Raw genomic sequence first — 27,924 nt, 5'->3', positions numbered from 1 at the left:
GAGAGAGGGAGAGAGAGAGAGAGAGTTTATCAGATCATGAAAACTGCTGACACCTCTGAGCAAAGGAGCAAAATTCTTAGGAACTAATCCAGAGCATCAGTAATAGAATGAGACAATGCTTGACATCCATTGTTGTTGTGACAAATATAAAGGGATCTGTGAGGACAAGAGGGTCATGCAACTCCGCTCGGGAGTTTTCTGAGCCCAGTGTTTAGTGTAGAGTGTCTAACATAGGGTGTGGCTCTAACCTCCCTCAGCGGAGGCATATAGGGGACACAGATACACTTTGACAGCAATATACTGTACATACTCACACACACAGAATTTGGTGAAAATACCCACCCGCTTTCTCTCACAAGCATTTGCACATACTCCGGCAGAGTGTACATCTGTTAGAGCAGCGGCTGGCTGCGAGAACATGTGGTTAACAGATGTATCAGTGCGGAAAGCAACATGAACTCCAGCAAAGCAAGAATGAAACCTAACTGCACGACCACCACAGGATCCCATACACAAATGTTTCTGAAATCACAAAATAATGCTTAGCAAGAAAAAGGGGGATGTTTTAAGTTATTGAATCTTTTATCTTACTGGGTTGATGTTAGTGGAGGCACAGAAAAATATAGATGGACATTTGAATGGCTTGAAACTGAAAAATGAAGATGGAATAAATATATAAAGGCCATGAGCTGTGGCAACAGAGAGGTTAGTGTTTGGATACTGTATGTGGGGATGTCTAGTGGCTGGTGTGGTTGGAGCTGTGGCAGCGAGCAGACAGGATGACTACACGCCAACTTCCAAAGGAAGAATTCCCCTCCGCCTTCCATGTCACCCTTCATTGCTTTTAACGGAAAACTCATAAAGCCAGTGCATGTACATGCACATGACCTAACTGCATGTAAAAACACATTCTTTATCACTGGTCTACTTCTCTCTCTGCCTTTTGTTGTTTTGGTTTGTCATGTGCACTAATGGTGGCGCCCTCACACACTCACTCACCAACATCATGACGTGGAGACAGAGACATGAACATTTTATGGGCTTCCACTCCCTCTGAATAACAATGCACTTTAAACAACATTTATAACAGAAAAAAAAGAAACTTTAAGGGACTTTTTTTTTTTTTTTTACTGCAACATCATAACCTAACACCCATTCACTGTCAAATTAGCTGTGTGATGGATCAATTTGGGTGGCAGTCAGGGTAGTCCAAGGAACGCAGGAGCTTTTTGGCTTCTGGTCTGAACTGTGGCTCCTATTGCCCAAGGCTCATTCTTTCACTGCCTAAAGGCAGGAGATTCCCCAATAGCCACTGGGTGGCTAACCACAGACCTATATGACACTGTAATTGCTTTACTATGGCTACTGCAGAATCAGATAAACTTGAGAACAAAGCAATGTTATGTTAAGGGGCCATGCCTACTTGATGGAAAGACAACACGAGTGTAAATTGATTGTGGTTTTTGTAATGTGCCTGTAAGAGACCTGATAAACTAGTCTGGCTGAGGCACAGCCACAGCACTGATTTTGTTTCCAGATGCCAGGGACTAGCAAAAAGGGCTCAACTTCTGACTTTGGATTTCATGTTATCCAATATACAGTTAAGATATGAGATAGAGGGTGTAAAGTGAAGTAGAGTAGTAGAGTTTGACAACCTAATTACTCATTGGAGACCTTTACAGCATGTTTTACATTGAGGCATATAAATTCTCTGTTTGTGTATATGCATAACATGCACAGAGGGGACACTGCCAGAGAAGCAACATGAGTCTGGACTGACTCAGCTGCTGGAGAATTCCAACAGTTTTGTGTTTTTTCCCACTTTTGACTTTTATTCCATTAAGAGATCTTTCTTTCTAGGCCAGTGTCTTGGCTTTCTGAACACAGCTCATACATCTTCCAAACTGCCATCCACAAGATTTTATGACTCAAATGACGACTTATGTACGTTGTCACTGTCAATTGTGACTTTGTATTTATTTGGTTCAGGTATACATAAGAACAATTTACTGTTGTATGCTACACAGCAGCGATGAGGTGATGTATTGGACACAGATCAAAGCCTCGACGGAAAGAAATGTCACATGTAGTGGGATTTGTATTGCTTTCCCCTAATGGCTAAATGTTTCCCGTCACATCATTATCCATTGAAACACAAAGAGAGAACAAGTATGCATTCTGAATGTGTCCAGCTAATTAATACTTATGATAATGAACAAAAGGCACTTGAAAGAAGGAGACAGGCTTGAAAATATACAGGAAATGAAACTGGATCAGCAAAAACGCCACCATGGGACTGACGGTGTTTCAGATTAAGGAAGTAAGTGTGAGTGGGAAAATTGGAGAAAGTGTGCATGAAAAATGGCAAATAGGGACCAATGAAGAAGAGACAGTATGTGAATGATGTAAGGAGGGGGAAGGAGAGAAAGAAGATGAGAGGATGCATTCCATCACTGCCTTTGACGGAGTTGCTGATTGGTGTGCCGTACCAGTGCCAAGCTGCTGAGAAACTGGTCATTGATGGATGGCTCGTTTTCAGGGTGATGTTTATTCTGTCGTTAATTTGCATATTTGTATGTATTTGTGGGGCACTTGGCTTCTGCTAGCAAGGATCAGTCCCCATCTCAATATGATGGATCTGGCTGTCTGACAAAATGGACAGCCTAGTGACAGGGACATCCAGCCCGACACTCTGTCCCCATGACGAATGGGCTCATGCTAACACACAGCCCGATTAGAGATGAAATCCTGCTGCACCTTGACCTGTAAGGGAGGGGCCGGAGAGGAGTGTGCAGCCAACAGTGTAATCATGCCATACACACATTTAACAGGACACACACAGAGAAATAGAATCATCTAGAAATACACAATAACAAATACTTTTTGTTCCTTATTATGCATTCAAAGCCAAATATCCACACACTCATCCATCTCTAGCCTGAAGGTCGACTGTCTGCATTTTCTTGCCACCAAGCCAGATTGAATGTCAGCCAGAATGTCAGACAATGAGAAATGGCAGCTCATCATGTCAGTATTTTGAGACACACTCATAGGAGTGTTTCCTGCTGAACAAAGCATTGTTTTGAAACCTCTGCGCTTTTTCGAACACAGCACTAACAGTCCCAGGAGAGCACAAGTGTGCTTCAACATATCCTCTCCATCAATGGGATGAGGAGAAAAAGTGAAAAGGAGATACTGGGTAGGGAGAGATGGAGGATAAAGAGGAATTCTGTAGAGAAGAGGTGGTGCAGGGAGGGGAGAAGGGGCGATGGAAGAGGTTCCCATGGGGAGAGAAGCTGTCAGTCCCTAGGAGACTTCAAACGCACTGCAACCCTGTGATCAGCCTGCTCCCTGACTCTCTGCTGACAGCTCCCTGACTGCACCGCTTAGACTACTTCATGCACGCACACAGATACACACACATATACTTTCTTGCTAGCATAAGAGCTCGCACTCACTGACTTATCCAGTCACACATTCAAATTCTATTGACATACAGAACACACACTCATGCTGATTCTCACACTAAGGATTGGCTTAGGACATTTGCCCTGACATGCATCTGTACAATAACCTTGAACAGTGACAATGTTACACTGGTGCACGTCTGTCAAGGTCACCGCAAAGTCTCAAAGTGTTACTCTTGAACTATAAGCTGAAGAAGGCAAGGTGGTACTAGCAGTGTTGGTAGTGGTGATGATGTTAATAATGATTATGGTGACTTATCTAAGCCATTACTCCTTCTCTGCTCAGGGCTGAGGCAGCCAAAGGCAGATCCCTCCTGATGATGAATTCATTAGTGCAGAAGATGAAATGAGTTCTCCGGGGCAGGGTTATGTATGGGAGGTGATTTGTGTTCTCTGCAGCACAGCGTTAGATCAGACTTGAGAAACCAGCTGGGTCGGCTTGCTGTAAATCTCCCAGCTTTGCCGTTACAGGACTTCCCCACCTCTCTCGCCCAGACTGAGCCTCTCCGCTGTCCAATTGCTCAGCATGTCCTTCCCCACTGACACACACACTCACAATGCCCGGAGGCTGCTAACAGGTGGTGCTCTCAGAGTCCAGAGGAATGCTTGGGATGATTATACATCACATCTTATCTTGTACTTTCTTCCCATGTGAAAAAAAAACTCAACTCCACTTTCAAACACAGTACGCAATATAATCCATTATTAATTTAAGGTAGAGCCACTGGTGGTTGTGGACTAGTGAAGTAATTTTGACCATACATCCTGAAAAGCACATGTTTTGGCCTCTCAGGTGTGATGGTACAGGAGACCCACTGGAACGTACTGGTTCACTTAGTGTGCACTAGCTCTCATGGAAATCCTAGTCCCTTCTTTGAACTCCCATTGCTTCACTAGGTGTGCTTACATTTGTATGTGGACATGGTGTTCAGTATGTGTTCATGCATGTGTGCATCTGCTTGTGTCTCTGAGTGAAGGTGTGCATTTGCATGCACACGATGTGCTTTTTGCTTTGATTGATGTATTTTTTTTTTTGCTTCCAAATGAATGGTAAAAAATGGTCAAGAGTTAGGGAATTAGAGAAGACAGGAACTGGACTTACTGTGGTAAAGATTTAAAGTGGTGTGTGAGCTATTCGGCAGTTTGAGTTTTTTGTTTTAATTTTTTTTATCCTTCAGGAGAGAGCAGCAGGCGTAGGCTGTTTCTCCCATGTGTGGTTTCACTTGAGCAAAGCAATGTTATTTTCTGCCATGCAGAGAGGTTGGTTACATGCCAGATAGAATGAGAGTGAAGAGAGAAGTAAAGATAGAATAAAGACAGAGAGAGGTTTGACTCAGAGACTGCTCAGTTTGACACCTTTCTGTGAACACTAGTGGGTTTGCATCATTTCAACACAGAGGCAAGCTGACTTTGAAATGTATCTTTGTTGTGGTGTGATATAAAACTCTGTATATGCTATACCTCTACATGTACCTTGCAAGTGTGTGGGCATCTGTGGGTTTGGTGTGCAAACTGAGAGAAAGTGATACAAAGTCATCTCTACAAAGTGTGTGCCATCCGGGCTGCACTCTGAGGTCTATTCATTTTTAAAGTTCCTTCACAGAAAACATTAGAAACAGTGGGGGTGCTCTCTCTCTGGAGTCTGTGAGGTGAGGAGGTTTTAGTAGTTCTACTGGTTTGTCTCTGTAGGAGCCTGACTGGATCTGGCCTCCCACCCTCTGAAAAACTCAGAGGAGACCAAAAGTGCTTCACTGCCTGGCCCATTTTTTCTTTTTTTTTTTTTACATTATATGCAAGTTATGTGTGAACAGCTCACCCAGGTCCAACCTGACCCATATATTGGCAACAAAAATAGTTGGTGACCTTCTCTGTGCTTGGCTTTCCTTACAAGACCCACACTATTCCCATGATTAGTTCACTGCCTCCCAGCACTCCTCTGTTAGACGAGGCTCAGCTGCAGCCTCCTTTATAAACACACTAAGATGTACACATGTACTGTATGTTCACATGATTGCAAATGTAGCACAGGTGCCGTGCCTTGCTGTCCCAGGGCTTCCACTGGCTCCTCACCTGTCGTCCCGGCTCTTTATCGCTCATACTCTACATGTCCGTCGGGAGAGGAGCCTGCGAGACTGCAGCCCCACCAGTTTGTTTATTTGCTGCATATTTGACGGGTGGGGAGCAGGGACGTGGGTGCAAGAAATTAGCACAAGTCAAATCAGATTAATTAATCCCCAGCTCAAACTATTAGCCGAGGAGTCGTGTTGAATTAAAAATCAAATTAGCCCTGGCGCCTGCCGGTAAAGCTGTGGTGCGTGCATGTCAAGCTACAATGACACACACCCACAGAAGGCAGCCGCTCGTGGGCTCATGGGCATCTACGCTTATGATGCATAGATGGACGTATGAATGGATGGATAGAGGGGTGGAAGAAGAAATGGTTGTCCAGTGACTAGAGGGTAAGAGAACGGGAGCTCAGTGACTTTGCCACCCAGAGTGGTAAGGCTCTCTTAGGGCACAGAGCTGTCCTCCACTCAGTGCTGCTTCACAGACCTCACACCACTAGTGCTTAGCAGGACTGGCGATGCCATATTCAGCTTTGACAACTTAATTCTAGTTTGCTTTTTGAGTCATTAAGAGGTTTATTTATTTTACCAACAGTTGAGATGAGCATTTGTGTTTATATCACTAAATATAATGTTTTAAATAATATTGCTAAAATATTGGCTTATTCACAATCTGACTGATCTTGTTTCCTGTTGGACTGTATTGCAACATATTCGTAGCAGTTATTTAAGTGAGTTCATTGTTACTGACAACAACTGTGGCCAAAAACAATAAAAATAAGACCCACTCTGTGACAAACTAGTGACAAACTAATTCAGCGTATTCAGCAACACAAGTGGAAGGTGCGCATTCGTATGTATGCATAGATGCAGTTGGATAAATTGTATGTCTGTGTCTTTGAGATGGATTGCATGGCTGTGCAAAGAACTCGAAGTCTCATCTATCATACAGGGTGAGGCTCCAAAACACACACAACACTTGTTTGATTTAGAACAACATTCATTTCAATTATGACACATTAGTTCAGGGGGGTATATTATGCTCCACTAGTGTTCCTGTATTTCATTTATCATTCATGCTTGCATGGCTTGTAGCTCTTGATCACTGAAAGAAAGCAGCATGTAGCCTCAAGCGATGAACTAAATGTTTATTTTCTTCATACTTTTAGTTTTCAGTGTTTTGTTTTGATAGATGAAGCATATGTGACAGTATAGCAGCATAAAGTAATCAATTATTAAATTAGCATTTAATATTTAGTATTTGCTTTACATAATTGTTGATTGTACTGTACTTTCACTGTTTCGGCTGTTAAGAGCCACACTGGTAGCTCCTGCAGTGAGGCCTGGCTTAGTCTGTCTGTGTGTGTGAGTGCTTATGTGTATGTGTGTGGCCTCGGGTTGACAGATGATGGATGATGGATGCTGTGAGATACAATGGAAGCCTAAATGAAAGAGCATTTGTTATGTGAATGTATGCATATAGGCATAAATTGGTCAGGTGCTCAGAGCGAGAGCATGAATACATACATTTTATCTATACTCAAGTGGCGTCTTTCACAAAACATTCAATTGAAAGTACAGTGCACACACAGAAATATATAATGCGCACAGTAGGTCTCTCTTGTACACTTGCTACTTACCTGTATATTTATATATAGGGCTTAGAAGACCTCCAGGTCTGCTTTCTTGCTATAGTTAAACTCTCATTTATTCACTGGGAAAACCTTTCCCCATTACTTTTTCCCACAGAGTCTCTCACCCCCTTTTCCCCTGGCCACTGGCATCTTTCAACACCCATATTAACACACAGCTTCCTCCTGGCAATACTGTGCCAGACCCCTGCTATCACCACAACGCTGCCAACCTGTCTCCATGGCAGTGTGGTTGGCAAGTGCTGAGATGGATGTCCATTTCGACCAATGGCAGATAAGAGTCAGGCTGTGGTCGGGCTGACCAGCTGAGCATGGTCTTGAGAAGAAGAGTGAATGCAACACAACAGGCGCGCACAGTCACATACACACATAGCATGTGATCATTCAGAAGTACAAAGTGTATGAGGTCCTTACTCAGGCTGTCATTTCTGTTGTGATGTATCATTTATGTCGCTATTGTGTGGCCTTCTCTTGAAACATGTTGACAGAGGCATTATTCTAGCTTTTGACAGATTCCCATACATTCACAGGCTTTTAATAACACATGTTAATGCTCCAATAGCTTTATGACAGCTTTTAAGAATTACCACATGAAATATGAGCCTTTAATGGGCCTGCTCTCCAAATGATATGGGGTGACATAGTTTGAATTTCTAAGTGGGAGAGTGATCACTGCTCTAAGTGTACACATACACTGGAGGACAAAAGATGTGCATCAAAAACTTTAATCTCTGCTTTTTAAATGAGACCCTTTTTTCTGTGTTTAATCAAAAACTATCTGCTAAGTGATGGCAAATTTTAATTCCCTAGACAAAAATCTAATAACCTCATCTCCTTACAGCACATTATGCTTCATAAGGCTTTTATTAATGCTCCAAGCAAACAGCTATGCATGCAGATGCATTTAATATTCTGTTTGTGTTTGCTTTTATATGTGCATATGCAGGGGCACAGAGTTGTGTCACTGTGTATTTAGGGTTTTGTGTGCATATGCTGTAGCACATATAAACTCATTAATAACAATTCCAATGAAGGGAAAGGCCACATCAGTTCATTAAAATCTCTGTTGGTAGAACAGAAAAAAACATGCACCCAGCCCCCCCACCCTCCTTTACAGATTGAAATGTATTTAACCACCACCTTACTGTAAGCACTTCCTTTGTAAAAGCAAGAGGGAAATCATAAATCTGGCATGAGAACAACATGTTTAATTGACACAATATATAGTCAAATCAAACACGGACAGATTGCTGAGACTAATAGTTTCCCTGCTGCTCCACAAGCCAGACATTGCTGAAGGACAGTTGTGGAATGACTGCAAAACCTAGTAGCAATTTTGATACTGACCAGATGTCAAATGGTGAGTATAAACTCAGAATGATTCTAGTCAATGTGCACATCAGTTTGAATGGTGCCTCTTGAATCCTCTCAACTCTGCGACAAAGTCCAACTATCAATTCTAATGCCAGTTAGACCGGCTCATGCTGGTCCTACAGTGTGAAGCCGCTGCCAGGCTGAGCCACCGATTGCCCATCTGCTCCATCAGGGAGAATTCTCACTCCATCTATTTGACTTGTTCTGAGCTTGGCTGTGGAAAGCTCATTAGCTTTGCAAAGTGAGATATAAAGACAGATAAAAATGCAGCGTCCATTAAAGAGGACACAGACAGATGTGAACTCAAGTGTTTACATATTTAGAAGAGGAGAAACCAGATGGAAAGGAAAAATGTGGAGAAGTCTTTGTTACTGGAGACATGGGCAGACTGAATATGAATAAATAAGACATGGTCAACTTCCCACTTCCTTTTTTATGGGGTGCTTTAAAATTACCATTCGAGATTGATGCTGGGGTGACAGTCCTACAACTAGTATATGACCCTTAAAATTCTGACACACCCATTTCCTGTGTTTCTGTCTGAGTGAGATTGTGTGTGGGCATGCCGGGGAATGCATGTATAGGCATTTGTGTTTGCTTGTGTTTGTGTGTGGGTTCGTATTTCTGAAACATGCACTGCCCAGTTACACTGTGGGAGTTAACAGGTCGTCTTCCCTTGCCATTAATCACTGGCGACAGCTCATAAGTGCCCAATCTGCATGTGAAAGAACTGCGTTTGTGTGAGTGTGAGCGTGCATGTATTTGCATGTGTGCATCTGACTGTGGATGTGTGGTTGCAATAGTCATCCAAGAGTCCCTTGTGGCTCCTTATTGAATTAGAAGTGGCCTTTCCTGATATTCATCTAACATGCAGCTTGAACGCATCACCAGTGGCATTTGCACTGCATCCTCAAATTTTGTGGTTGTTCATAAGATAAGAGTAGGAAAAATGGGGACGAACAAACAAAATATTGTAATAATAAAATATTGTGAGGAATGAGAACAGGTAATCACGTACAAGCACTGAACTCACTAGTGACACTGTTGAAGGCTGAATGTTTGGAAATATTTTCTTTTGTGGTGGAATGAAATTGATTCCTTTTGTATCATTATTATAGTGCCAGAACACTAATTTGTCTGAGTGTGGTGGGAATTGTATATGTATAGAAACGAAAACAGGCGCATAAAGTAAAGTTACCATCTATCACATCTGTTAGGTTCCAGAGATGTTGTGAAGGAAGAATTTAGAGGTCATCTGAGTAAATAAGAGTAAATTAACGAACAGTTCTTTCTCATGGTGAGACCCTGGTGTATAAGGACACAGGAAGGGCTTTGTTAAACAGGACATTTTCATTTCACAATAGCAAAAGAGCCTTTCTGTTCCTCTGCTCATCTCTATGGACAGAACCAGGAATGTCAAAGCATTTTTTTCCTCCTTTCTACTCACTTCAGGTTCACCACAGCTTGTTGCTTTACTGGAACGTTTGGGATTTCGTTCTCATTGAATAACAGTTATTTTTTTTACCCTCTCACTCTCTCTACACCCAGACATGAAAGAGCCTACTTTCGTTATTTGCATTTTTATGCCTGAGTGTATTTTTCAAGTGGGAATAGAAATTCTGAATACTGTTGAGTCCCATCACTGCTGTGTCCTGGAGTGCATCAGTCTGCCTTTTCATCTTCACCCTAGCCTAACTGCTCTTTTCTTTTCTGTACCCTCACTTCCTCCCTTTCTCTATATCGCTCTGTCTGTTGCTTTATCTCTCTGTTTGTTGTTTTCTTTAATTGCATAAAGTTGTTTCACTTCATTCTGTATTTTTTTGTTTCATTTTCCTAGTTGAGCAGGAGTTACAGTACAATAGCCTCTAAAGTTTGTCATAGCTGTAAATCAAAAAAACCCTCTGTGTGACACTACAGTTGTTTTTGGCACTGGCCAACCTTTCTTTTTCTCTTCAATGAGCAGCAGTGCTCTACATGTAAATACTCATTTGAATGAGTGAATGAGTCATTGTTTGTCCATGTGTCTGCACTGGCCACAGCCCTTTGCTTTCTCCTTCTATCACCTCTGCTTAGTCTGCTGCTCAGCTCCCTCACACATCCACACTTCTCTGTTTTCTGTTTGTCTTTGCAGCTTTTCCATTGCCACAAGAGCTAAGCTTATATTATGCACATCTGCAGGGATTCTCGAATTGCACCATGGCACTGTGGTGAGAAAGATTCACAGTGTCTTCATCTTCTTCTGCCGCAAAATTGGACAGTTATTTCCAAAACTGCTGCCTTGGTTTTGGTGGTAAATTTGTGGCTTGTAACAGCAAGGGAAAATGGCACTCTTTGTCAGAAGGGTTAAAAAGAGAGGAAAAATGTATGTGTATGGCAATGCAAGGTTCCCTGTGCCCATAAAACCAACACAGAAATAATTTCTGCTATATGTTGGCACTAAAGATAAAGCTTCTGTACGAGAAAACAACATTGCCATAACCCTAGAGAGTAATGTATGTTTATGTGTGTTTCCCTGTGCGAGTGTGTACATGTTTGCTTAGGAGTAAATCGTGGCCATTATGCAGAGACATTGCAGCCAAGGTGATGGGAGAAGAGCAGTACTATTAATGGGTGATAACATTTCAGCCTGTTACACAGCTGCAGCTCCTTGGTATAGAAAATGGTATAAGGTTGTAAATCTGGCACATTAGGCCCACATGCTGCTTACACTTGCACGTAATGACACAATATGTTGTTGCCATGTGAAAACCTCTTAAATCAAGTGGCTTTTTGGTGATTATTCAGCTCATGTAGAAAAACATTTAACTGCAGTTCAGTTAAATGTTTTTCTACATTAGAAAATTTACAACAACTAACTTTGAAGAAGGAAACCTTTGGAGGGGGTATAATAAATGCATGGTATTTAAGGTAATTTTTTATTTTTATTTTTTTTGGATCCAATGACTATGATAAGCAGGTTTGTTTGTACCAATGCATACACATAAACATCAACATAAATTTGATGAACACACACACAGCTGGCCAAGTCAAACAGAAACATTTATGGTGCTGTCGACAATGTGTGTATTTATGGATGCAATCTGTGAGGTCACATTTATTACTGTCAGAAACGGGTGGAATTATTTCTCTTTAAATGATTGGTTTTGAAGCACGCACACACACACGCGCACCAATGCACATGTGTACACAATCTTTGCACATTGATTCAGGGGGATATTAAACCTCTGATGTTATTAATCATTGCTGATTATGTTTTCAGCGAGTTATGATTGAGGAGAGGACTGTCTTTACAGGTTATAAAGAGCTGAATGCCTCAGCACAGAGCACATTGTCATAGACAGCACAGCACATACAGTAAATCCAGTTTCACATACAGTTTTAAAGTGACTGATTGTGTGTGCTCTATGTGAACAGAAACACACTGTCAACACTTTAGTTGTGTTTGCATTTGCAATAGTGAGAGCAGTGTTTGGACACCTATCCGCTGACTGTAAAAGTGGTTTTGTTCCAGTAAATTATTTAACTATTCTGAATGTCTAAACAGTGATTAATAGGTCAGGCCGCCTCCTTCCCTTGCCCTCTGTAATATGAAGAAAAGATTGTGTGACATGATGTCAGTGCATCAGTGCAATCATAGCCAGACACTCATTAATAACATCAGCATTAGGTAGTGTCAACTCGCAAAGACGGGGAATAGGAAGCAGCTGATACAGAAATGAATGATGAAAGGAGAGAAGTAAAGTAGGAAAAACAAGCAAAGGAGAAATGTGGATGAGAAGTTTGAGGCAGAAAATGATGAAAGAAGAAAAAAGAAACTAGGATGCCAGCAGATGGGAAAAATAATAGAATAAATACAGTTTTACGTAGCATTTTATTCTCATATGAGTGAGGGGAGAAACAGAAAAAAAACAAGGGATGATGGGGCAAGCTTAATATTTATATACAACACTCCAGGCATCGGTATTATAGATATCAATATTCTCCTTGTTTTCACTCTCAGTTGTCCCTTATATCACACTGCTTTTTGTTGTTCTCTCATATTATTAAATGCATTTATCTGTTATATTATGCATTTATTTCAGACTTGTGTCGATTTTTCTGTTACATATTGCATATTGTCCTCTTAGTGCATTCAGTCGGACCAAATAACATTGGAGTGGTTTAGCTGTTAATGGGCTTGCTGCAAACCATTTATTTATGTCTATTTTTATTTCAGTATTGCATAAAATTAAGGCCAACAGACATGGAGCTAGTGTTGATAATCATGTTTTTTTTTTATAAAAGTAACTGTACAGTAAACAGTAAACTGTACAGTTCAGTGATAATTACTTTGTCTGTCAGGTCATGGGAGAGTGGTAAGAGTTGGCTGCCAAGAAACAGTGTTTCTAATGCAAGAGGCCATAACTTAAAATTAAACTTCTAAGTTTTAATAGCTGTTTTTCTTTGGGTGCGGATTTCAGTGCAGCTTATGAAGGCAATGTTGTTTGGAAAGCCCATAAATGCACATCACTGGGCACGTATGGGTTTATAACACCACAGCAATGTAACTTTTTTGACGCAGTGATAAATTGCTCTGTCCTATAACATGCAAGTTTCAGGTTTTTGCAGGTTGAATACCATACTAAAATAAATAGAAGGCAGCTGCAACCTGGAATATAGCAGAAATAATTAAAGCTTTGGAAAATGTTTGGTTGTAACTGAAGTCTACCACAAAATATTACAAATTTGGGCAAAAACAGTTAATGTTCCATGTCTCTCACCCTTTTTGGTCTCTCGCTTATTCTCTTCTCCTCTGTCCTCCAGGTGTGATGCCAGAGCGCCAGTTTGGTGGAACCCAGTTTGTTTGCAGTGTAGTCGCTTCCCATGTCAGCCACCAGCCTTCCACCAGCTTCAGCTTTGTCTGGATAGCACCACCGCCTGGCACTGGCTGCGTCAACTTTCTGTAAGTACTGTGCATGTATGTGAGGAAAATAAAGCATCTATAAGATAATAAGACAGAAACTGCTGTTGAATAGCCTTGTGATACAGAGTAGGACCTTTACAGCTGCCACGTGCGACAGGGAAGTCGTAAACTGTAACAATAATATCCGTTAATGTCGTGTGGCCGTATGTTGACCCAGTAAGCCTGAGAGAGGCTTATCAGCTGACATCATGGGCGATGATTTCCCTGTTGGAGCCACAGAAAGGATGTTAAAAGGCCATCCTGTCAGAGAAAGCAGTGGTGATTGGAAAGAGGGTACACTGGGGACACAGTTGGCTTGTGTGTCCTCATTACCTTGCTTGACATGGCCTGTGTCGTGGCAGGTATGAATGTTTGTGCATGTTTACCCTGTTGAGAATTAGCGGAAATACCTCCTTCCTCTCATTCACTGGGCTTGGTCACTCTTCACATTGGAAAATGTGTGACTGATAGGTCAGGTCCACCCATCCCCCGACAATGGGTGTGATAGAAAACATTCACGTGAGGTTGTTTCTCTGTGACTTTACATAAAGTATTAAATATCCATTCTCACTTGTACAAATGCATTTTATTAATGACTTTATTGTGATTTTTTTTTTTTTTTGCTGATTGCACCACTGATTATTCACCATTTAAATATCAGTCTGTGTAGTTTGTGTTTTCCTGAAGGTTACATGTAGTTTGATTTGCCCAAGAGGGAACGGATCCAGCTATATCTAAACAGCCTTGGTCTTTCCTTTCTCTCATTTTCATTCCTCCTTCTTCTGTTTATCTTGCTTTTCATCATTTATTTCATCTCTGTCTGTTGGAAACCCTCTGACTTTCCTTCCCTCTAGTTCACTTGGCTGGTGATTTACGGCCTCATGCTGATAATCAGTCAAAATGCAATTAGCAGCTGTTGCTGGAGAAGCGTAGAGGAAAAAGGGAGGATTCCAATAACTCTGCCCCATGCAAAGTCACAGCAGCAAAGCATCACATTACAAAGATCTTTTCAAAAGTTCACCCACAAATATTACATATTAGGATTTTCTAAATTTGGCTAGTGTAATCCTCAAATCTGTGTCTTTTTAAAATGAATTCTGAAGATAAAAACATCATTACCATCATGATTTTAATGCTTGAGTCCAAACCAAGCTGCGAACCAACCTCCTACTTGTTTTCCCTGTTTTAGTTGAAGTCATCCCCTTTCAAAACTTTAAAGACACTGAAAACCGCACTTCAATATTTTATAAAAACCACAACTAAATTAAACATTTTGGCAGGACTCTGAAAAGTTCCTCAATGAATTCCTGAAGGGACCCGATAGACTAATAGACTGATCAGACAGAGACTTTTATGGACAGAGAAGGATTCAGCTGGGGAATTTGCTGAAGTGGAGCTGTTATTTAGACAATATCCACAGAGCCAAACAGATTTACTGGCTATTTTGTCTGCCAGCACACACACTTACTATTGGGCGTGTGTCAGCTTATGAAGATTGTGTTTTGGTGTGTGCGGTGTGTTTGCGTGTGAGTGTAAGCCACGGAGTAGTGGTGTGCCAGTGATGACAGTGGCGATGGCAGGGGGCCACGACTGTATGACAATAGAGGCCCCTGCGGCTGACCTTATCAAAGTCAGCCAGTCACACTCCAGCTGGCTGAAGACTGGTCCTCTCTCTCTCTCACACACACACACACCAACACACACACACTCTCTCTCTCTCTCTCTCTCTCTCGCTCTCTCTCTTTCTCTCGCTCTCTCTCTCTCTCTCTCTGTCTCTCTGGAACCCTGTTCCACTTCAGAGCAGCCATGTCCACCCATATATTCTTGTCTCCGGAGCTGCCCTCCCTTGGTTCATTGAGGGAATTCAAGTGAGGCCCTTATGGCAAAAGCCAGGGCCACCATGGGTGCAACATAAAATTTCCTTATTCAAGTTTTGATTATAAAACTGCAGCTGCAACAAACAAATATATTCCCAAGCAATGCATATTTCTATCAAATGCTCCATTCAGTTTAAAAGCCAAAAAAAGTAATAAGATATAATGGTATGAGTGCACCAGAATTATTTGTCTAGACTATACAAAATATAAATAATACAATGTCCTGCCCTTGCCAGAGGTGGTACTTCTCTGATTGATACAAGGACCATTTTCCACAAGCAGTGTCTGTGAATGTTTAAATTAAAGCCACAGACACCCTCTGTCCTTCACAGGGCTGGATTTGGTCTGCTACTGCATTAATATAGGGCCTGTGAGCAGTTTTATAGGCGATATTGTGAAAGCGTTCCTGGAAACAGATCACTAGCAGGAGTTTGATAGAGTGCAGTGATGTGGGCACCCTGAAGAACTCATTTTCTGGGTGGCCGTAAATTGCCAACAAAGGAGCAGGGGAGGCCTTGGAGGACAGAATAAGAGGCGAATGTGTTGAGGAAGTAGCAAGAACACACACATACACACTTCAATTCAAAGTTGTTGATCAACAAGAAAATCATCGGCAACAGCTTTGATATATGTATGTGCATTCTGGGCTGGTGTAAAAAAAATAAATAAATAAAATCAAGCAAGATTTTACCTTTAGCTCTGGTAACTACTGATTTCAGTTAAATTAGAGACTTAATTTATCAGTCTAGAAAATACCTTTCCATCTCACACTTTAATGATTTCATAAAATACAATAGCACCTCACTTTTTATTGATCTTGTCCAAATAAGGCAGTCCTGAATGCTTTGCTGCATTTAGCAGAGGTGACTGGGTAATAGCTTCTTCTGGTGAATGCAAAGATGCACTGAGGTGTCAATTCTTTGCAGTTATTCTGCTTCACTTCCAGCCCCAAGGCAATTAGTGCAGTGGGTGGTCAGGGGGTGAAAGTGTGGGAGCATGTGTACACTGGGTCTTATATGAAATAACATCTATCTTCAGAGAGACACATTCAAACAACCGATCAACAACCGATGTTCTGCAAGGTTGCCGATGTTCTGCAAGGTTACTATATGGGTGTGTCTGGGTGCTGTATGCACACAGGCAATCCCACATTAACATATGCTTGTGTGTTGGTTTCTGTGTGTATGGGATGTGTTTCTGGGCTGTAGTGTTTTGTACCATCTCCCCATGGGCCTCAGACAGCTGCTGGGTTAGAGATTGCTTTAATTACAGCATGTGAGCCCCCCTTCCCGAAGTGTTCCCCTGAGGAGACGGATGTCTGCAGATGTAATGGTACACTGTTCCTCTATGTCATGGCATGCTTTGTACGAGTGTGTTTGTATGCATGCATGTGTGCGCGCGTATATATGAAGTGTTTTATGAAGTACCTGTTGGTTTTCTGCATCTCTGGTACCTGTGATTCCTCTTTGGACAGTCAGACTAATTGAGGCCACTTAAAGAATAGCAATAGAATGAAGAAGGGCAGGTGGGTGTGCAAATATTCTAGTCTTGTTAGCTGTAATTGAAAAGGAATGGTTCCTGTGCTGTAATTATGCTGGGTGTTGTTGATACTGCCATCTGCTCAAAGTAGGCAAGTCTGTGTCAGCCTGAAGTTTGTGTATTGTGTATGTATGTGGATGACTACAGTCTACAGCTGCATATGAACACAGCAGGTACCAGTAATTTTGAAGTGAGCAGCAATGTACACATGCATGTGCTGCTGCTTTTAGGCATGCTACAAATTCAAAGCCCACCGACTAGAGACTCAGAGACCTAAAAACAAAAATATATGCATGAAAGAGATAAGTTAAAAATTGTATTGACATTTTTTTTATGACAATAATGCGTCCTTAAGCACATCCAGTCCAGTGATCCTGACAGGTGGAATGATAGACGGCTTGTGATATCAATCAGGGGTCAAAGGTCAGCATTCAGACAGCAGGTTGACAAGCGACCTCTCTCGCCCAGCTCCTAAATTCTCCTGGTATTAATCTTCTTCATTGATTTCCTATAATTCAAGTCAGTCTTTGCGTCTATTATAATATAAAATCACAGGTTAATGAGCTCCCCTCATCATTAAAGCTCAAAACTGGCCTGTGGCTGTTTGACTGATTCACTGTAGACAGTCAGCAAGGGAACATGAATGATTGGTTCAAGGTAATCACATTCTTGGCATTGGTGATATAGAAATATGGGTGAGTAATGCAAAAGATGGCAGAGAACATAAATCCAATCTGCTTTTTTTCTCCACAAACCGACCAGAGCTGCAAATCTGACACAGTTCAGCCATATAATTCCAATTTCCATATATCACATATAAGTTGGCAACTCCTCTGTCTGTCATGTTCATGTGTTTAACCTTTCTTAAACTTTTAAAGTGTGTCAGTTGTTCAGAATATAGGAATAAATCAGAAACTTTTAGGAGCAAACCAATTCCTGTGCTCCTCAACAGATCGCATCTCCTGTTGCTGTTTATCTTAAAGGTCTCTGCATCCATGATATAGTCTTATTTCCCAGGGGGCGGTCCATGACCCCTGTAATTATATACATACACGTGTGTACACTGAGACACTGTGTACACACAAACACAAACACAGGCATAGTACACATCAGTGTGAGGATCAATACAGCCACAAAATGTTTGCATTACATCTGTGCTGCACTTACATCACATGGTTTCATCAGGAGGTCGCTCCCCACCTGCTGGGACATTGACCTCCTTATCAATTCTAGATGAAATAGAGGGGGACGAGACTGGGGGAAGAAAAAGAAAAGCATTTTATTTTAAATGCAGACATATAAAGCATGCTCAAGGGAGAGGGCAGCGTGCTCCAGATGTATTTTGTGTGAAATGATTGCTCGACATTTTGTGCTGTCTGTTCCTGCAAATGCGCTCCATTGTGACCGGCAAGATAAATAACAGACATGGCTTGTTGCAGGGATTCATTTTTCGGTTGTTGACTCTGGTAGATTCTTTCTTCTTCTCTTGTCCTGGTGTGACCCTAATCGAAAAAGAGCTTTTAAAAGGCTGATGCTAGATTTTATTTTTTATGTCACAAATTTGCTTGAGCCTGAAAAAAAAAAAAAAAAAACAGGCCATTTTTTTGGAGTCAGTTATATTTTTTATTTCCTCACATATTTATTCCTAAGTACTGTTGTTTTCCTGTTCCCTGTAATTATTACTCACTAACAGTAGTCAAGGTCAATTGCTCTTCTTCTGGCTGTATTCAGAGCCGTAACTCTCTATGACCCTGTGCTAACAAGCAGGTAATTTGCCAAACAACTCCCAAATCCCTCCTCTGTGGAGCTTCATTAAATTTGCATGTTCTCCAAGAGCCTTTTTCAATTAATTAAATTAGGGATGGAGGGAGGTGGGAGGGAGTAATGTGATTCCATAAAGTCGTATCTTCTAAGGCCCTGAAGTATATGAACACATGAATGGTGGGTTGAAATCAAGAAAACCTTTTTGTCATTTTGTCAGAGCTCCTGATTATCAGTGATGTTTCGACTACTGAAGCAGCGGCTTCTGCGTCTTTTCTTGTCCTGTCTTTAAATTTCCACCTTTCCATCTGTCCATTCACTTACCCATTGTCCCTTACTGCAGTACCACACCCACAGCTGGTCCTCAACATGGTAGATAAATCAACCAATTAGGGTGTATTATTTTAAGGGATAGGTCCAAATGCAGCAAAATAAGTGCTGGCGACTGGAACTGCACCCCACTGAAAGTCCTCATATTAATCATGATTACCAGCAGGTCTAGTGAGCTGGGAGAGAAATTCAGCCTTTAATTAGGATTTAAGCAGAATGGGATAGAAGAGTCATCTAATAGAGAGGAAAAGTGAAACGTTTTCTCTACCTTCGGATGTCTGTGTGAAAATAGAGTTTTCTGCAGGCGAATGTAAAAAACTGTTCAAGTTTGTGTGGTCAGTATTCAGTGCACATTCCTCGCTTTAAGATAGCAGTACCTATATTTGCACATATCTGACTTTAGGGTACATCAGCCATCAGTGTGTGTTGGTGTGTTTGTGTGTGTGTAGTTAGCAGGGAGCTGTCAAGTTGGCTCCTCAGGGATACTTATGGCCTAGAGCAACATGTAATCTAACATGGAAGACATGCTTGGTAATTACCCACTCCAGGCCCTTTTGGGAGCTCTTTGAGTGACAGCCTGTCCATCTGCATACATGTAAATGCTCATATATGGCTTGGAGTCTGTGTGTGTCTGCGTGTGTGCGTGTGTGCGTGTGCGTGTGCGTGTGTGTGTGTGTGTGCGTGTGTGTGTGGACTAGATCTCTGCCTGTAGTGACATGCCTTGCTGTTCGACAGCAGATTGTGGACACTAAAAGACAAGGCCATCTAATCCCTATCTCCATTTCCTCTGCCCAAATCCCTCCTCTCCCTTCCCCCTCAATTTATCCATCTCTCTCTCTCAGGCCTCATGTTTTTTTCTTCATCTTCCTCAGTCCCTCTTTTTCCCATCTCTCAAATTTGCTCCTTCAGAATAATGAGAGAGAAGAGGATGACACTTATTTTCACAAGATGAATGATCCCTTGTTTGAATCAGAGGGAGAAGGGGGATAAAAATCACCAGCACATTAAGGTCCTTAATTGTGCCCCCCATTCCTGAAATGAAAGTCAAATTAACAAGTAGATGTTCAGTAAATGTTTTGTGCATATTAGTGCCATTGTATGTGTGTGTGCGTGTCTGTGTGTGGCTCCCATAGTAGAGATGGATAATGAGAGACACACGCTGCGGAGCCACTGGAGTGTGACTGCTGGACAGACGCTGGCGTCGCGCTGCACTGATCACACACTCTGCGTCTCTGACTAAATGCCCTCTCCTGGCTACTCTTTTAATGACATACATGTTATTAAGTCACACTTATTCAGACCACTCAATGAGACATGCATTTTCAAAAGAAAAGCACTCTTTCCCACTGGACTTATACATTTTGTTTTGCTTCTATATATTGAATGGAAACAATCAATATATAAAGGGACCTGGAGTGACAGGCTGGGTACACCCTGGACAGATTGTCAGTTTATCACAATGATGATGCATAGAGACAGACAAACATGCACACTTACAGAAATTTAGAGTTATCAATTCTTCTAACCCCAAACTGCATTTCTTTGAACTGTGGGAGGAAGCTGGTGTACCTGGAGAAAACCCCACAGAGACGTGGGGAAAACATGCAAACTCCACAAAGAAAAGCCCTGTGCTGAATGAATCAAACCAATACCTTCTTGCTGTGAGGCAGCAGCGCTAACCACTGCACCCCTGTGCTGCTCTGTATTCACATTTTCTGTTACTTTATACTTTTGCTTAGTAGAAGCTGTTTTGCAGATTAAGATTTTAGCAAATAGATTTAAACATAGGGCAGCATGGTGGCTGAGTGGTTAGCACTGTTGCCTCACAGCAAGAAGGTCGTGGGTTCGCATCCCGGCCTTTCTGTGTGGAGTTTGCATGTTCTCCCTGTGCTTGCGTGGGTTTACTCCGGGTACTCCGGTTTCCTCCCACAGTCCAAAAACATGCATGTCAGGTTGATTGGTGACTCTAAAATTGCCCGTAGGAGTGAGTGTGAGTGTGTGAGGTTGTCTGTCTTTGTGTGTCTATATGTGGCCCTGCGACAGACTGGTGACCTGTCTAGGGTGTACCCCTGCCTTCCACCCGAGAGAGAGCTGGGATAGGCTCCAGCGGATCCCCGTGACCCTGAACAGGAAAAGCGGGTATAGAAGATGGATGGATGGATTTAAACATACAAAAAATATGATGCACCCCAACAGCATTGAAATAGTTAAAACAAAATGTTTATGCATCAGAAATAATAAAATCCCAAAAGTATATTATATGAATTTACATTGAATTATAAGAAGTACTTTTACTTCTGATGCTTTTGCATTGTTGTATGGCTTCTGTTTCTTATGGAAATGATCTGAAAAGTGCACTAAATTTTGTCCCACCTCAGCATGGTAATGGTTACTGTCATGGGTGTGTGCTCTGTGTATGTACAGGATAAGATGTGTGTGACATCAAATGTGTTGATAGAGCCCGAGATCACTCACAGAGTCAATTTAGATTTAGAATCACTTAACAGAATCTGTTTAATTTTGATTCACTTAACAGAATTTGTTGAGTGAACCTGAGCTGAGATTGTGTTTAGTAAATATTTAAGGGCCTTGTTCCTACATCCCCACCTGCTGTTTGTTACACGCCATCTTTTATTCATAAATACCAAACTCAGATTAGTTTTCACCCAATTCTGAAATATGAGTGTAATTAAGTACGTTTTCTCCCCAGCTCTGCACAAGCACTAGAGCTCTTTGCTAATTAATGAGATGACTATTTATTATTCATAAGCTGAGATGAACATGTAAATGCCTTGGCACCCATAAAAAGTCTGAGTCTGCACGGTGGGCCGGGGAGGGGTTGAGTTTGGGAGGTGTGAGGTAAAATCCACATGGGATGCCAGTGAAGAAAAGGGGAAAGCAGAAGCAGGGGAAAGAGTCTAAAATGGATGTGGGGCTCATTGATTCAGATACTTACCATATCCTCTGTTCCTTAGTTTAGTCTATGTACAGTATGTTGACTGGGAGTGGCTCAGCACATTGAACTTTATTAGATAATAGAAATGTTGTGTTGTTTTGCAGAAATGCTGGGGGTGTATCCTGAACACTGACACGGCATGAGAATGCATGTCCAAAAAAACTGAGACCCCCCCGCCGCGTTTGTTTCCATAAGCAAACAAATGTTCTGACTGTATGTGGGTGGTACACATAGTTCTGTTTTAATGATGTTGCAGATTTACAATCCACAGATGATGTTCATAATTAATACCAAAGCCAAATTCCTACATTAAAGTGACTGTGAGAATCAGACAGAGGAAACATGACAATTGCTCTGTTCTCTGTGGTGGACAGTAAGTAATCCTGCAAGCAGTTAGTAAGGAAACCTGTCATGCACATGATATTTATCCTTTTTTATGTTTTTCACCACAGAGCCTCTCCCACTGTTTTCCCTCATGTTACTTTGTAGGAGCAACACAGCTTTTACTTTACAACTAAAACTGTAGCTGCAGTATGTGTCTTCTTTCGCACGTAACTTTCATAGGGACGTTACTACACAGAGCATTTCGCTGATGCCACTAAGTGGATTTTTTTTCAAATGACTTATTTCAAGGACTCTCTGAAAGTTGCAGCTTCTTACAAACCCAGTCATTTCCCCCACATAATCTGCCTCCTGATGTCTGAGATGCTTGTTATTCTATTATGGTTACCTTCTGTTTTTACATTCAAACAACTGCTGTTTTACTTTTATTATTACTACTACTAGTAGTAGTTGTTTGTAGTTGTAGGTATTAGTTGTAGTTGTAGGTATTATTTTTGGAAGGAATGACATTTCTTTATAAAGTGGCATCTTCAGTGCACCTCTTCCCCAGTCTTGTTCTGCCATTGTAAATGAGAGTGGATTTCTCCCTACATGTCTCAGTATCTGTGTAAAAGATCCTACTGCACTCCCAGACTTTGCCCTCCTAGATTCTAAAGATCTCTCTATTTTCAAATCAATAACCACCAGAAAAAATTTCAGACTGTATACTACACCATAACATTTACTACACATTCATAGCAACATAACGGAGATTCTTGCTCATTACCATTCTGACATGTTTCTGGAAATATTTCTTGTTTTTACCTCAAAGTCACATCATAATGAACTTCAGAAAATGTCCTGTTTGATGGAGGATAGTTAAGCACATTTTGGTTTAGTGGGAAATTAGGCCATCTGTGCTGGATTTATCTTCATATATTAAGCTTATAAAGTTACATTTCTTGGTTGTGTAATTTGTGTTAATACTTTTCTCTTTCTCCCCCGATTTCTCTCTTTCTTTCTCTCAGTGCTACTGCAACGCATCGAGGACAGATCATTTTCAAAGATGCTCTGGCCCAGCAGCTCTGTGAGCAAGGAGGTGGGTAGCAGGGACAACACACACAACACATATATACCTATTCCCTGTCAATGACACATATACACATACGGTATAGTGCACCTGCAGACAGATATATCCATATCTGCACTATGCATATATGTCCAAGCACACATGTACACCAACACATATACATAGTGTACCCAATTCTCACCTCCTATTACTGTCCATCATGCACACATATAGTCAGAATATAGATGACACAGTATAGTTGATATGCTTCTTCTTTATGACAGTGGCAATGCAGCACTTCCTGGCTCCCTTTCTGCCTAATGATGCAGCCAGAGCCAGAGATATTTGGATGTCCTATATTGCCAGCTTAATTTCAGCTTATCCTAAACTCAGCCAAACCCCCAACCCCCCTTCTCTCTCTCTCTCTCTCTCTCTCTCTCTCTGCCAGAGATTTGCGCTTTATTGCCGACACTTCTTACATCCACTTTTTGTGACAGCCTTAAGTAGCTATTGACAGACAGTACAGTCCCACTCTGTATGCTGAGTGTGTATAATTGCTTGTTTACAGGAAAGAAGCCTTCTCCTCACTCAAGAGCTCCTCCTTATAGATTTGACTTTAATGCTGAAAGTAGACTAACTGCCGCCGAGGTCTTTTTCAGCAAACAGCAAAGTTTCAGCTTTGAAATATGCTTATTTATTAAAGTCATCGCTCTGGTGAGTCACCACGTACTCTTTATTCCGAATGTGTCCCCTAGCAGGTCATTGGAGACACTACCAACCATTGTAACACAAGCCAGACACACAGTGTTCAACTTTATGGTTCCATGCCAGTTTGGAAAAGCTGCGGCACAGAGCCCTCAGTCACGCCTGGAAGAGACACGGAGAGAGAGTGACGAGGCTTCTCTCCTCTGTCTCCTTGCCGAAGAGCTCATCCTCTCACCACCACTGACACACTGCCCCAGTCTTCTCCCTCTGCACATGAAATATCTGCAGCCAACAACAGTCATTTACTTATTCATTGCCAAGGCCCTGCAGTATCACACTAACACACAACTACTTACAGCAGACAAGCTGTAAAGCAGAGATTTGACCTTTTAAGGCCTTTGAGGATGCGAGTCGTGAATGCGAGCAGACAGAAATATCTAATCTGCAGCGAACATGGACAGGTATAGAGGTGTAGGGGAGGTGAGAGAGGAGAGACAGTGGTGACAGTGATAAGGGACACATTCGAGTGATGGCTAGGGATTGTAGAGCTATAAATTACTGGTGTGAGTAATGATAGTTCCATTGTCTCATTGACAAAGGAGAGATGGACTGACAGCGGGGCAAAGATGGTTGGATGAAGAGATAGTGCTAATACCTGAAGATCCTAAATCGCAGCTGATTGGAGTGTTAGGTAGAGGTAATGTGGTAATTAAACATCATTAACAAAACAGTGGGGAAAGAGTAGATGTGAGTGGATGGTTGACCTTGTCATAGGCCTGGTGTAGTCAAATTTCACTGCTTCTCTGATCTAACTCACCATAGTCAGTTCCAGACCTGCAACTTTAAAAAACCTGTGCAAAGAAAATAAAAACTGCAGTTTGCAAGGCTCACGACAAAAAAATAAAACCTGAGAACTGCTTTGACATTGGACAAATTGCCAAAACTGTTTTATGGTGTGAGGTGTGATAATGCAGGAACAGACAGAAATGAATGCTACAGTGGAAAATACATAAATCATGTTTATTGTCTTAGTTCCCTCAAAGCCCCTAAAACTCAGATGCGTCATTTCCCTTCCAGCATTATCAAATAGGTTACGGGCTACATGTTCCCAAATTCTGCCAGAGTGGCAAAGGGACTGCTGGCTGCTCAGAAGAAACTTATTCCAAACTAGGCATTAGAATTCAAAGTAGAATCAAAGATACGGGGCCAGATCAAGCCACTTCAGAAGTTGATATGACTAAGACTGTGCTTAAGAAGCTTTATAAAGCTGGAGAAATGAAAGCTATCTAAAGCAGGGTTATGATCTATAGAGGGGGGATGGAAAATGAAAGGATGGAGGGAGAGTAACAGAGGGCAGGCTGCTCAAATAAAAAGACAATCAGTGTTGATCTGCTAAGGTGAAAACTTTAAGAACAAATGTATAAATTAGCCAAGGAGTTAGTAAAAGAAGATAACACTGCTGTAATGATTTGAGCTTAGAATAATAAGGAGATAGAGATCATTCAAATAAACTAATGTAAATATGGTATTTTGAGAGAAAGAAAGTGGAGAACTATAAGCTTTTAACTCGCTGTCTGGGATGTCTGAGATATAATACTGCTTCTAAGTAACAGAAAACCTTCCTACAAGTTTAAGGAGACAGGTGTTTGTTTTAATATTTCCTCTCTGGTGACCCTAAAAGCCTGCTGATACATAAGCAGAGGCTGGAATTGTGTGTTTGTGGGGGTTTTGTGTGTGTGTGTGTGTGTGTGTGTGTGTGTGTGTGTGTGTGTAAAGTAATCTGTCTAGCAGTGTTGGGGGATGCCTGGGCCCAGACAATCTGTGCCCCTTGTGCTGTCAGCTCCTCTCTGCTGTGCCAGCGTGCTACTTCATCCCATCCTTTAATTCTGCCTCCAGTTCATCCCTCCAACTTCCACTTTTCTTTGATCTACGTCCCATTACTTTATCCAACAACTAGCACTGAAAATCCCCACATTTTGTTGTTATATGTGGATTCTGAGGACAGAACTAATGGGAGTCTGACAAATACTGCTGCAACAGAATGAAATGTAAAGTATAACAGAGTAGTTTGCAGCACCAGTCCTCAAATTGGCACACATGGACAGGCTCCTAGAGTTTCTTTAAAGTATGACATGGCAAAATGTAAATTAGCACCATTGTTTATATGACATGCAGAGTGATGTAACAGACGTATATATTTCCACTCATACTTGGTGACCATAAAAAGACCTATTAAGCCCAGATGAGAGGAGCCAAGGTGGGAAAGAGGTAGGGGTTGAACTCAAAAAGGGTGCTCAGTGCTAAAGGGTGATGTGGTTGTGGGTGTTGAATGGTGCTGAAGCCCATCCATCAGCTCTATCTCCTGACAGGAGGGCCAGCAGTCCCTGCCTTCTGCCCAGCATCGCCAGGTTTCCTCATTTCCAGCGAGGGAATAAATCAGGTCTTTATGGGCCTGGCTGAGTGCACTGCACCCCAGATGGATTATTAAAGGAACATATAACTCAAAGAGGCCACTGCTCCCTGAGGGACATCTGATCACAGCGCAACAGAGGAGGGACGGGTGGCCTCTCCTCTCCCACCACCACACCACCCACCTAGTCCTTCAGCTTGCTTGCTTCCCTGGGTCAACGCCAGCTCGCCTGCAATCCCTCATCGTTCACCAGCAAGAAACCTTGAGACCTCAGTCTCCTATATCTCCCCTATGTCTCGCTCCCCTCTTGCATCCGGATCGTCTTCCTTTTCAGTCTTCTTTTTTGTTATTCTTCCATTAACATTTTTGCTCTCTTGCTGTTGTGTTTGTTTATTTTTTAAATTACCTTTAAATTACCTTACTTACTTTCTTACTTTAGTTCGAGTAGGAATTAATTTGTAGAGGACTATGTGTCGTATTTCTCCCCATCTTGAGCACTTAGCCAGCCAGGACAGGCTTGCCAAAAAAAGATAAACACAGAAAATTAAAAACTGTGTACTAAATAAGCCTGTCCTCATGTTTTGAGACACTTGGCTAGATTTGTTGATTCTCCATATTGTCAAGAAAAATATGGCCTGCCTTTACCTTGGATTCCACCTTAATTTACAAGCAACAGCAACAAAGGGTAACTCGGAAATTGGGAAATGGGAGTGAGTCTCACTTCTTTCCTTTCGTCCTCTCCACTCACCTATGATTATTGTAATGATGCCAGTTGAAGCCCACACAGATCCTGGTTTTTGCTGAGAGGAATGAGGTAGCTGCAATCTGACCATCTTTTTTTATTATTCATTGTAGAAGAAAAACAACAGCATCCTGTGTCCTGGTGAGTCAGTAATTGCAACCGCCAATTAGACAGGAGCAACTAAACTTCAAATGCTGTTCACATCGTCAAGGATGTGAGTCAGACGTAGGGAAAGGAGCGAGTGAGAGGGGAATAAGGGAGACTGGAAGAGTGGGTGCAGTTTACAGGGTGGGGAGAAAGAGGACAGAGAGGAGATTAGAGCTGGAAGATGGAGAGAACGGGGAAAAGATTTAACTTGACTTGTGCCCTGTGCGCTTTGTGCTGCGATGTCTGAGTCTGCTAAAGCCAAGCCCATTTAGTTCCCTCTTGCATCACGCCACCCGTCTCATCAGCACCAATCCGATTTTAGTCCGGGTGCAGTTATTGAGAACCCCCCTTGTTGCTCCTGTTTATATATTGCACGTCTGTGCATAGCAGAGAAATGGCGAAAAGGGGGTTGGGTCAACTATGGAAGGCGAAGTCGTCTTGGTTTATTTATGCATTTCTGTGAGTGTTTATGTGCGTGTGTGTGTGTGTGTCCCTCTGCATGCTTTTGAGTATAAGCCCTGGCCAGGGAGATACAGGCATTAGCAGAGATGAGCTGCTAATAGAGG

General features: G+C 41.9%; 1 protein-coding gene across 2 annotated transcripts in view; it reads left to right on the top strand.

The window, feature by feature from the left end:
• reln (reelin) overlaps positions 1–27,924 on the top strand; it is an 82,854-nt gene that overhangs the window by 19,884 nt on the left and 35,046 nt on the right. For both annotated transcript variants that reach the window (XM_026312437.1, XM_026312436.1), the window contains exons 3-4: positions 13,363–13,501; positions 23,314–23,384. In XM_026312437.1, the coding sequence (XP_026168222.1) occupies positions 13,363–13,501; positions 23,314–23,384 (210 nt within the window). The remainder of the gene's footprint in view (positions 1–13,362; positions 13,502–23,313; positions 23,385–27,924) is intronic.

Source organism: Mastacembelus armatus, chromosome 6 (genome assembly GCF_900324485.2).
Source record: "Mastacembelus armatus chromosome 6, fMasArm1.2, whole genome shotgun sequence".
Classification (NCBI taxonomy): Eukaryota; Metazoa; Chordata; class Actinopteri; order Synbranchiformes; family Mastacembelidae; genus Mastacembelus; species Mastacembelus armatus.
This window is presented reverse-complemented; position numbering and strand designations above follow the sequence as displayed.